At 37.9% G+C, this 12,455-nt stretch overlaps 2 protein-coding genes and 1 long non-coding RNA gene across 6 annotated transcripts in view; 2 read left to right on the top strand and 1 right to left on the bottom strand.

Moving 5' to 3' along the window:
* Window positions 1-3,241, bottom strand: part of LOC137977876 (uncharacterized) — a 12,744-nt gene extending 9,503 nt beyond the window's left edge. The window contains exons 1-2 of one of the 4 annotated variants that reach the window (XM_068825242.1): window positions 3,126-3,241; window positions 2,523-2,621 (exon numbers count right to left, since the gene is read on the bottom strand). The gene's annotated coding sequence lies outside the window, so the exon portion shown is untranslated. The other 3 variants (XM_068825255.1, XM_068825262.1, XM_068825249.1) reach the window with 3 other exon arrangements.
* Window positions 3,242-3,276: 35 nt separating this feature from the next.
* On the top strand, window positions 3,277-7,246 carry LOC137978765 (uncharacterized). The gene is made up of 3 exons (XR_011118219.1): window positions 3,277-3,424; window positions 3,912-4,001; window positions 6,497-7,246. It is a non-coding gene; the product is annotated as an uncharacterized lncRNA (long non-coding RNA).
* Window positions 7,247-7,545: 299 nt separating this feature from the next.
* On the top strand, window positions 7,546-8,795 carry LOC138009609 (NLR family CARD domain-containing protein 3-like). The gene is made up of 2 exons (XM_068856670.1): window positions 7,546-7,694; window positions 8,465-8,795. Exons 1-2 carry the CDS (start codon window positions 7,546-7,548, stop codon window positions 8,793-8,795), a joined length of 480 nt encoding a protein of 159 aa, XP_068712771.1.
* The last annotated feature ends 3,660 nt before the right edge of the window (window positions 8,796-12,455 follow it).

Genomic DNA, 12,455 nt, shown 5'->3' on the forward strand with positions numbered 1-12,455 from the left:
CGTTATAAATATTTTTTCACAAAATGTTCCCGAATCGTCAAGTATCACTACAGAAGACAAGAAGCGTATTCTACGCAAAAAGTAGGTTCTAGAGGTAATTTTGAGAGTGGAAATCACGAGGCATGGTATATTTAATTAAGTTAACAGAACAGAAAGACGCCAACCTCATTTTGACACGAAAATGCTTTACTATTGCCATAAAAACTATCCAGTTAAGCTCGCATATTACAAAACATGGCCACCTTTTCCAGCGAAATATTTTTGAAACAAACAGCATATTTGCTATTAGAGGCAATCTTTCTTTCAAAAAATTCTTGGCTGTCACATTTCATATTATTTTTACCTGAAGACTGTGCAGAGAACAGAGATCACTGATCCACTTAAGGTGTTTGATTCCTTCTCTGTCTTTGTTGAACAGATAAGTGACCAGAGAATTTTCCATTTGGTTAACAACACACTTGGTAAAATATTAGAGATACAGCTCACTTTGATTTCGGCTCGACGGGCGACAGTTGTTGTCGAATCCCATTACTCCTAGCTTTTATGATTCCAGACATTTATTTTTCCCCCTGTCTTATTTATCCAAACGAAGTTCCGTTCTTGAGCTCCATAGGGGTATATTTTGTTTAAAGATGCACTAAAACGCCATCCGCGTTACCACGACTTTCGACGCCATTGCAGGTTTAATAATTAAACTTTCTCCTGTGTGCACCAGGGAAATCTACGTATTACCCCAGCCCCCTCAAACCTCACAAAATACGCAGAGAAGACTCTATGCACAAAGACACTACTTAGCATGGGAGTGACAGGCAAGACTTTTCCCGACACGGAAAAAAAAAGAAAACACGAAATGTAACCCAAATTCGGACTGGGTTTGCCATACTGGCAACCCAGTAATGAGGATATATCATATATGAACTGCGGATATGAAATCAAGTGAAGCTATGATCTTCGCAGTTATGAACGCAATTTTTGCAATTGCATTTCATATATCATTTCATCGTTGATTCATTCCACACGGGAACATTGGAACCCACAAATGACCAGCTCCCAACGTCATCTAGCAAAAGTGGTTTGCTTACGAGAGTTTTAATTCCTGAAGTTTCCCTTGTTTGTCGAAAACAAAAAGCTTCGAAATTTTGTCTCATGTAAAACTGAATATACGGAATTTAAAAATTAAAAAACTCTCAGTTAAATCGTCACGTCATCATTTTTTTTAGATACCGTTTTTTACATCTTACAGTGACTCTAGATTGCAGACAAATTTACAACAAATTTATGAACGTTTATTTTAGATTGCAATAGTATTTTAACCTACATTTGTTGAAGGTATTTGTGAAGAACCGTTTCTTGGCCCCTCTGATGTTGTACGTTTTTTTTTTTTAAATGTCATCAGCAAGGTTTGCTGACTTTGAAGTTCCTAGTTTGTTTTTATAGGGCACTTTGATAAGAACCACAAATTTCCAAAGGCAGCAAATTTTCAAAAGCAGCAGTTCTGTGTCAGAGTTTTGAAGCACGCAACCGTGGACAATCTTCCTGTCGGTGTACGTTGGATCAGTCGCTTGGTCTGATCGGCGTAATATACTAAATATTTTAAGCAAGAGCCGATACAACGTAGATTTGATTTTAGTGGTGTACTATATTTCGGCTGGCCAAACCAGGCTTCTTCAGGTACAATGAGAGTTTACATTGGATTGCTCCTATGTACATATATATATAGTAAATGGATGTTGACGTAATACTGGAAAACATGTGATAAAAGATGTCGATTGTAAAATGATTTTAAAATTTCACTGTTAAAACACCCTTTAAAAAAATTGTCTGCAAACGACGATTGTGTAGGAGATAAGATCTTGAATTATCCTTCGTTTAGAGATTCTCCAATTTTAGAGATCCCCCGATTCTTCGATTCTATCTTTTAGAGATAGTTAAATAACTTGACGTCATGAGGTCTCAAATATCTGTAAAAGAACCCGAACTGATATGTTTGTTTCAGCTCACGAAATCCTGCCAAGAATACTTTGAACGAGTTGAAAACTGACCCTGGAAGGAGGGTTTTAAAACCAGGAACACCGTAACACTCCGAACACCCTGGAAGTAACCCAGAACCCTCAATTTGGCTAACCCTAGGCCTAAAAACCAACATAAGGCCTAGCTAGGCCTAGGTTTAGCCAAATTGAGGGTTTTGGGTTACTTCCAGGGTGTTCCGGAGTGTTCCGGAGTGTTCCGGAGTTCCGGTGTTCCATTGTTCCTGGTTTTAATACACGCCGGTTTTAACGGTGATTTCGAAGAGATTTGTTTAACAGAGCTGACTCGGGTAAGCAAAGAAAAAACTGGGAGATTGGGCCAGTAAACTTGATTCAGGTGATGAATTAGGTGCTGTGAACTGCTGTTGGACAGAAATGTCGAATGGTGGTATTTTTGCAAATGCTGTAAATAAGATGGCCCGGTTTTTGATGAATGAAGAGTTTTATATTGATTAGTTATGACTCTGCATGTCACACTCCAATAATTGCACCTACTTCTAAATTGCCTTTGATGATTGTTTCGTTCCACTTTAATTGCCGGAATCCCAGTGTTCCTGAAAAGCAGTCGAAGAGACAACTTATCCAGCAACATCCCTAAAATATGACCACAAGAATATAAACTAGGAGAAAGAATTGATTGTTGTCTCGAACGGGGTCTGATGATGAACTTTATTCATGTGTCGATGTATTTAGCTGACGCTAATTGGGGACACAACATGAAGATAAAAGAAATAATGATTACTATGATAACTAATACATAAGAAATAAGCTATAAATTATATATACATTTACAATAATATTATGCTAAAATAATCAAAACAATTCTAAGAACTCGGGCACACCTTCTCCGGCACATGAGAAGTTCGACGTTTGAATCGAAGTCGCTCCACAGTCGATTTTCCCATGTAAACCACTCGAACTTAATTCTTGGGTCGACACAAATTAGATTGGTCGAACTTTAATAATTGATTCGAACGTCGATCTTTTCATGTACTTTATTGAATTTAGGTTCGTTACATTTGAGTACATGAAAAGTTCGACGTTTGAACTGAGCCTTAAACACCAACCAACGGAAAACAAGCAGCTTAAGTGACTTACAGCGATAGAGTGCACGATGAAATAGACACCAAACACGGTCAAAGCGAAGAGAGTCCGCAAAATTCAAAATAAAATCGCGTGACTGATTCTTCCGGAACTCAATGCACTTCCTGTGACAACTGTCATTCAAACATTCCCAAATTTGGTATCCACGGCCGATACTTCATGTCAATGCGCAAGGAACTTGGAATCGTTTGTTGTTGTTTCCGAATTAAATGTTTTATTTTGTTCAGTTATGAAGCAGATGAAAAGGAAATCAAGGCCAGACTGAAATACTATGAAAGCATCGAAAAACTTTGGTAAGCGTTTCAAACACCGTAATTAAAGGAAAATAATAGATAGAATGGCGAACCAGCGTTTTTTTGCATGCGGAAATAGCCATGTTATCGGCTTTCTTTTGCTCCAGAATTGGCTTTGAAGCTTGAATTAACGGTTTTCAATTGGTATACCTCAATATCAGAAATGCTACTAGAATATTCAAAGATTAGTGGAATGCGTTCCATGTTTAAGGTATATAATTAGGGTGCTTTCCTTTCCTTTAAATTTCGTCAGAACTGGTTTTTTATTTATTTATTACAATTTAATGGCAACTTACAAAATACAAAAACAGAATTGTATTTTTAGAAAAATGCCATAAGGATAGTCCGTAAAAGAGTCAAAGACCCCATACTCAGACAGACCACCCAGCACTCAGACAGACCAGTACTAGAGGAATACCACAGTGCAAGGATCAGTATTGGGTCCCTTATTGTTTAAAATCTTTGTCAATGACCTGTTTTTCATTAGTCTGTCATCTAAAGTCAGTGCTTCTGCTGATGATACCCAGATCTTCTCCATTGGTAATGATTCCATTTTCATCCATCGGCACATGCAAAGGTGAGTGGTTTAATAGCAACGGTTTAGCGGTCAACCATCATCATGATAAATTTCTCACCATGTGTAGAGTAAGTCCTTCCAAATGCCCGGTCTGACAGGTCAGTTCTGTCAATTGGAAAGCGCCCTTAGTGCTGGTAATGGTCATTACATTGCTTGATGCAATAATTTTACAAATGACTATGTACTGTATATAATCAGTACATATTAGATTATGAAATACATATACAGGTCAAGTTAACATTTCCCTTCCCTAGGACCTCACCTCTGTGCCCTCCTTACAAGCGTAACTCATGACTTTAAGATCAGGCTCCCATCCTCTATAGTCCATGCTTACAAACACTCTTTCTTTGTAAGATCAATCCCTGTATGGAACGCGTTATCAGCTTATGTTGTTAGATAAAGGCATCTTATCCAGAATTTGTCCGAAGAGCGGCCACTATATAGGATGTTTTCAACCAACCTCTAGGGACACCAATAACAGTGGAGAAATGTATGAGTTCTGGTGGACGAACAAAAGAAGCTATTAAGAGATCTTTTGTTTTCGTCCACCAACATGGCGGCGATGATGTCGCGTGAAAACCTCCTATTGTCATACTATGTAATTTGTAATTTCATAGCATGTAATTGTAATTGTAATTTATACCATGTGTAAATGTAATTGTAATGCCATACCATGTAAATGGAGCGACTGCTGGCTCCTCCATGCAAGATTAGCATAATAGTAACCGCTAGTAGCAATTACCTTGATTAAAGTAAAGTTAAAGTTTCATGTATAGTTTAGGCAAAGTGTGATATTTACTTCTTTACTTATGATTATACTATGGAGTTGGTGTCTTGAAATGTGATTTTCATAAACAGCATAAAACAGCCAAGGTTAGCAATTTATTAGAACACAACACTGTTGAAATTTATAAAATAATTAGGACAGTATGCACACTCTCATTGGTCAATAGCTGTGTTTAAATGACAGTATGGAAACACGGCTGTGACATCACATGAATTTTGATTTGTTATGTGCCTTCAGATGTGCGTTTTGATCGGCTGATAGGAAATATGAGCGTGTATCAAGAAAATCTGTTTCAATCAAGAATTTTCCTTCATTTGTTTCCATCATTTCTCGAATTGTCTTTAAGAAATATTTTATAAAAGCAATAGAGGACTATTTTCCGTGTTTCTTCTTCTTCAAGGAAGTTGGGAGAATTCTCAACAGTTACATTGTATGCAAACCCTGGACTGTGTCTCCGGTTTGGATAACTGTCTCAAATTCTCCCAACTCCCCCTCATGTTTAGATGAGGCTATGGAAACACAGAAATTGTCGACTCCTCTATTGCTTAAATTTAAGTATATAGTATTCTTTGGTACTTAGTTACAGGGTATTCCAACAATGAACAAAACAAATAAACCCTATTGAATTGGTATTTTGCCAAACAAGGGATCTAGCAAGGACAGCAATAATTTATTGTTAGTTCCCATCATCGTTCACTCTTGATGTGTAATAAACTTCTTTTTGTTTCGTTTTGTTTCGCCGAATACCGTAAACCTTTTGAGGAAAGTAGTCTCGGTAGGAATGAAGACACTTTGAAAGTGTGGTAGCATGAAGGCATTAGTGTAGTAAGAAAATCCCTAACTTTTTGTTGCTGGCCATGGGTCCAAGTCCTTCTATTATTTCCCGAAGGGTGCAAGCACAAGGACACATACAAAAATAAACATCAAGTTCAATTTCCCTACTTCTCTGTTGTAGTACCCAACCTCTGGTAGGACATTAAATACGGTTAAGGGGACATGTACCTGGCAAATAAATTCAAGAAATTCTGATAGTACTAGTCCTTCAGTGTTACTTCACTATAAACATGAACATGAACAATCCATCATTGGCCATTGTTTTGAAAAACATTAATGTAAATCTTGTGGCACCAGTAGGTGGATCTGAAGCCTCAAAATTGTTACTTTTTTAAATTGTGGCTTAATTGCATTTGCCCAAATCAAGAGCCAGCAGCCACAGGTCTGGGTGGCTCACATCAAAAACCTGATGTACATTCACCCCCTAGAAATAACAGGTCTGGAAATCTACTTTGTTGTCCATTCCTAACCTGCCTGCATGATGCTTGCTTAATTTCTACACCTTTGACTCTACCCTGCCTTCCTATGCCTGTAGTGAAGGTTTTGAGTGGAAGTGTGACAGGTTTTTCAGTCAGTCCCTTGGTGTGAAGGGTGCATGTGCATGCAGGCACAGAACCTTGTTGTCAATGGAACTTGTGAGCACTGCATCAGGGTTTGTTCTTACCTCTCCTCCCACCCATGGCGACTAATTCCATGGCTCTTCTTAAAAAAAAAAGTCTTAAAATCACACTCCTTATTTAATAAGTAATTGAGCTCTAAGGTGAGCAGGCAACTGATTGATGGTGGTGATGCTATTTGTATTGCATGGTTTTTTTCATATTTAACAAAACAATGACCCACTTCTTATCAATTATTTTTCTTTTTTTGCACACAGTGTGGGAAGATGTCAAAAAAGCCAGAGCAAGGTCGGAGGCCAGTAGGGATTAGGTCATTGCAGATCTAGACAAATTCATTGTCAGTAAAGCCTTAGCTTGTTGATCAATGCACACTCTCTCTTATGGTATATGTTGTAGTTAATATTCTTGCTCGGTTGAAATTTTTTCAAGCTATTTTGTTTTTGTATTTTCCTTCATCTTACAGACATAATCATAATCGGAAACAAAGAGATATTTTAACTACAGCATATACGTGGAACTCCTTTAAATTTTGAGTGGTTTGAAAATTATTTACACAATCGCACTCACTTTGTCAAGATTGGTAATACCAAACTATTCCTTGTGGAATACCACAATGATCAACCTGGAATCCACTGTTATTTCTGCTTTATTTTATTTATTGACTAATGCCTTTAGGACTGCCCTAAAAAGCTACATCCTTTGGACTCTTTGCTGATTATACAAATATGTTTTGTAAGTGCTAATCTTACAACACCTTGAATCTGTTATGAATTAAGAGTTTTAAAGTACTAAATACAATATGAGTGACCGTATTGTATCGGATATACAACGTCGAGACATTTTATATCCGATACAATACGGGCGCGAATATTGTATTTTGCTTATGAAATGTCAGCATTTAAGTGTTAATGTACAGGTACACTGGGTATTTTTGGTGATTCAAGACATTTTAACCGTGAAAATTGAAAGAAACATTTATGTAAATGAAGAGAAAGCTGTACCAGAAATACAGATATTGATTAATATAACATTTCTTTTGTTTTCCCATCATGAATTATTAATGAGTTTTATAAGTATTGCATCAGACCTTCTCAAACTCATTAATAATTCATATCTCGAGCCCACCAATCAACTGCTGTATACCACATCACCTGGATGCGTTTGGATACGCAGTGAATAACTAATGAAAATCTTAAAAGATTTTGGATATCGTATCCAACAGTTAAAGATTTAGTTACAACATCCAAATGTCTACTACTAGAAAAATCATGTGACATGAATAAATTAAAGGGATATATATAACGAAATGGGTGCCGCTGGTGCGGAATTCCTTTCTGTAACTCTCAAAGTCAACACATATTTGACTACTTTGGATTTGAGTGGGAACCAAATCGGCGATTCTGGCACTAAAACCCTTTCTGAGGCTCTCAAAGACAACACATGTTTGACTACTTTGTATTTGAATTATAACGAAATGGGTGCCGCTGGTGCAGGATCTCTTTCTGTAATTCTCAAAGTCAACACATGTTTGACTACCTTGGACTTGAGTGGGAACCAAATCGGCGATTCTGGCGCTAAATCCCTTTCAGAGGCTCTCTAAGACAACAAATGTTTGGCTACTTTGGATTTGAGTGAGAACCAAATCGGCGATTCTGGCGCTATATCCCTTTCTGAGGCTTTCAAAGACAGCACATGTTTGACTACTTTGGATTTGAGTGAGAACTTCATCGATGTTTCTGGCGTTGAATCCCTAGCTTTCTCGGGTCCTCAAAGACAATACATGTATGAGTACTTTGGATTTGAGTTGAAACCAAATCGGCGATTCTGGCGCTAAATCCCTTTCCGAGGCTCTCGAAGACAACACATGTTTGACTGCTTTGAATTTGCAGTGGAACCAAGTTGGCGATTCTGGAGCTAAATCCCTTCTCAGTCTCTCGAAGACAACACACGTTTGACTACTTTGGATTTGACTGAAAACCAAATCCTCGATTCTGGCGCTAAATCCCTTTCTGAGACTCTCCAAGTCAACTCTTGTTTGACTACTTTGGATTGAGTGAGAACTTCATCGATGTTTCTGGCGCTAAATCCCTTTCTGAGGCTCTCCGCAAAGTCAACATATGTTTGACTACTTTGGATTTGAGTGGAAACTAAATCGGCGATTCTGGCGCTAAATTCCTTCCTGAGCCTCTCGAAGACAACATATGTTTTACTCATTTGAATTTTAGTCGCAACGAAATTGGCTATTCTGGCACTAAATCCCTTTCTGAGGCTCTCGAGGACAACACATGTTTGACTACTTTGGATCTGAGTGCGAACCAAATCGGCGATTCTGGCGCTAAATCCCATTCTGAGGCTCTAAAAGACAACACATGTTTGACTAAACGTGGATTTTTGACTACTTTGGATGTTTATGGCACTAAATCCCTTTTTGAGGCTCTCAGAGACGACACATGTTTGACAACCTTGGATTTGGGTTGGAACCAAAGCGGTGCTGCTGGCGCTAAATCCCGAACTGAGGTTCTCAAAGTCATCACATGCTTGACCGAGTCGGGTTGATTTGGAACTAAATAAATGATTCTAACCTAGTCAGGCTCTAAGTTCCTTGCTAAGATTCTGTCTAGTGTATCAAGTGCAGCAAGCGTATGAAGTGTATTGGGGATGTCAGGTGTATCAAGCAGAGCAGAGCTTTTAGGCTTCTAGCGAGCGCTTTAGGTTGTCCGCTTGGGTTACTGTAGATCTTAACGATCCCAAATGTCTCTGGATAGCTTCTCAAATGATCCTAAACTGAGCACTTCTTCTGTTCTCTTGGTGTGGATTTCTAGTTGCGTCAGTTTCGTTTGCAGTTTTCCTTTTGTGTCCTCAAGCTCCCTTGAAGAGTTGCCCATAGGCATCGTTTTAAAAGGAATTCAGGGCAAATTATACTCGCAATCCCGTTGATAGACTTCCCGTCGGAGGTTCCACGTGTAAAGAATGCTCGCCTCCCAATAAGCAGTGTTCTCCACAAGTCACAAGTTTTAATATTTCACAGATAGGTTTATTTAATCAAAATCTCCCTTGATACTGTCTTAACTTTGGCACTTTCAGTCACTATAGAAAATCCTATGCTATCGAAAATATTTGAAATTTATATGAACGCCCTATATCACTCAGGAATTTCCGTTATCTGTCGTTCTTTAATTGATTTGTTTTCCGTAATACCCTGGAGATTTAAGAAACGAAATTGACAATTACTTAAGTTCAGGCAATCAACGACGATAACTTTCAGTCTCCAACATTCTACCAACTCCCCGGTGTTTGGATGAGGCTATGTAAACAAGTTAAAAAGTGTCTTATTGCTTTTACAAAATACTTCTAAAAAATAAGTCGACAAATGAAGGAAAAGCCTGGTTTTTTTACTAGGTTGTCGTAGAATTCCAGTTAGAAAATGAGTTGAATTTCTTCGTTTCCTTTTTCTTTCTTTTTTTGTGTCGAGAAAATGGAAAAGTTGCGCAATAGGTCTCTCTTGTTACTCCCCTGCTAAGTATTGTGTTTGTGCGTAGAGTCTTCTGCGCGTTTCATGGGGTAGTAGAAATAGGTAGATTTTATCGAGTGGACACAGTAAAATATTTAATTAACCTGCAATGGCGTCGAAGACGAATGGCGTTTTAATGGATCTTTAAACAAAATATACCCTTTTGGAGCTGAAGAATGGAACGTCAATTGGATAAACAAGACAGTGAAAAAAAAATAAACACAGCATGGCAACAACAGAACAAAGACTGACCACCTTTTCAAAGTTCTGAGGAAATGTAACAGCAAGTTTGATTGTTTAGTCTACGAGATGTTGTATATAAAGGACATCAAGCCTTCTCTTTACACGGAAGCCGACTATATTCGTGCCAAACTGTTTACAAGACACTTTTGTACATGTTTTCTTTTTTCCTTATTGTATTTCTTACCTTGGGAATTATACCCATAGGACCCACAAACATTCCATGTATTGTTTCACATTTTATATATTCGTATTAGACCTTATACTATCTCACCTTTTAACTTGATAATGACGTAACGTAGCGCCAAAACATCGCTCGCTTTTTTAAATGTGTTTTAATGATCTTACAGTGGAATATTCTTTTGTAATTGTATATTCTCTGTCAAAAATGTGCATAAGGAGCTTGAAATAAACATCGCAACACAAGAAATTTAGTCGCATTTCCTCTTAGTCAAATTCTTGTTCCTTTTTTTTATTTTCGGATTGGCCCAGCCAGCATTACTCCTAGGAAAATCCAGTTGAAAAAACGAAAGACAAAAGTTTCTTGGCAAAAAAGTACGTTGTTTAACTCTGAAAGCGTTGAACGATTAACAGTCTTTCAATGTAAACAAGAACCTTGACACAGGGTGATCGTGTGCACCTTTATGGTCGCCAAGCACGTGATCGAATTCTTCCTTTTGATAGAACATCATCATGACCTTCCTCTTGATTCATACAAGTCAGAAACTGTAGAAATTTTAGTGTTTTTACGAAAGATTGGCATTAATCTTTCGCTGAGAATTTGAAATTCAGAGTTTTACAAAAAAACTGCCATTTTTTTTCTTCATCTGTCTTTTGGCTTGCCTTCTACTGTTAACTCCCGGCTTTTGCGATACTTTTTGGTGCGAATGTAAAGCCAAAAACATTTTTTTATTTTTTGACCTGGCATCAGATTTGATTGAAAATAAAAGCAATTATGAAGTGGAATGAACATGTTCAGTCCTTCCTTAGTGTGTGGAATAAACGTTTGCTTCGTGCAACTGCAAGACATGCATGACATGCAGGAAAACGTACGTCAGAGCAATTTGCAGTTAGTTTTTTTTGCAGACTATTTCACTTAGGTCGTGTTCTATTCGGAAAAAAACCGTTTTCGGTAGGTTTGGTTGATCAAATTTTTTAACCGGCATCAAACTAGGTTGAAACGGTTGAAAAAGCATTGGTAGTGACCGGTGTCGTTTACGAAGGCCATTTAAATTTGGCCGTGGGCTCCTGCCGTGTTGCTTTCCCTCAACTTGTTAACGCTGAGAAATCTGGTAATAACTATTCCCAGGAGTTACGGTGTTTCAACAGAAAACGGTTGCAAAAGTCAACATGTTCTCCAGAGTGGATTTTTTTTTTTCTTTTCTATTTATTTACATAGTTACAGTGGACAAGGCAGAGGAAGCTCTGCTTGCCCTTACTTGACAATATTAAAGTTGAAATCTAAATGTGTGAAAGTACACTATAATTATTGAAGGAAAGCTTAATCGTAAAGTAGGTGAAAGTACCGTATAATGTTAATAAAAAGCGAAAGCGTTCTGGAGATACCTCGTCTGATTTACACTTCAGAATGCTAAAAGGGCTAAAATATATGATGAAAAGCGAGAAACTTAATTCGTTAACACTAGCGGAAAGCTATATACAGTTCTGTTTGTTTGCTAATTGGATTGCTAATTGGATTGCTAATTGTATTTGTATTTTAATTCTTAATAGTTTGGATGTAGGAGGCGAGGGGCAAGACGATCGAGTGACCCCACCCGGGGGCCTGGGAACCTGCCCCTACAAGGCTTGGCCGCCGGGTGTGGCCACTATCCCCCTTGTCCCTGCATAAATGATTACACGTAGCTCATCGTTGTCTGCGCGGCAAAGGACGTTCATATTATAATTACATGCCATATACACTGGTCTAAGTCCCAGGACTTGTGGTAGCACATAAAAAGCGAAAAAAAGTAAAAGTAGTCCCTGGACAAGATTTGCATACGGAGCTTCGGCTTATAGGAACAACTTCTTTTCACTAGACCACGATGAGCAAGTTACAAAGTTTCTTAAATATTTGTTATTTGTTGCCTGGCATCTAGAATAGGATCACTATAATTCAATAATTAAGCCTAAGCGCTGAGTTCAATGGTTAGCTTTGTTTTAAGTGTGGCCTGACCTTTCTCGTTAGTTGTGTAAAATATTTTTTTAGCTATTGTTAGCGCACGTTTACAGCTCGGTCTTATGACAAATAATATATGATTATCGTAATAGCAGTGTCGAGAATGAGTTGAGAAAACTTTAAGTGTGCTATTGGGAAACCTCAACCGCGTCAATCTAAACCGGTTGCGCTTGAAACGGTTGATCCCAATAGAACAAGACCTTAAAGAAGAATAATAATACGCCTAGTCCCGAAAGCGGTTACAACACAAATCAATACAGATAAAATACAGTAAATTGTAAGCATAAAG

This window comes from Montipora foliosa, chromosome 1, assembly GCF_036669935.1.
Source record: "Montipora foliosa isolate CH-2021 chromosome 1, ASM3666993v2, whole genome shotgun sequence".
NCBI lineage: Eukaryota > Metazoa > Cnidaria > Anthozoa > Scleractinia > Acroporidae > Montipora > Montipora foliosa.

What these genes read in the sequence shown, in the direction of transcription:
- LOC138009609 (XM_068856670.1), top strand. Translation starts at nt 7,546, where the DNA reads ATGGGTGCCGCTGGTGCGGAATTCCTTTCTGTAACTCTCAAAGTCAAC. An exon ending in AACACATGTTTGACTACTTT is followed by an intron (nt 7,695 to 8,464) that starts GTATTTGAATTA and finishes TTTGAATTTTAG; the next exon opens with TCGCAACGAAATTGGCTATT.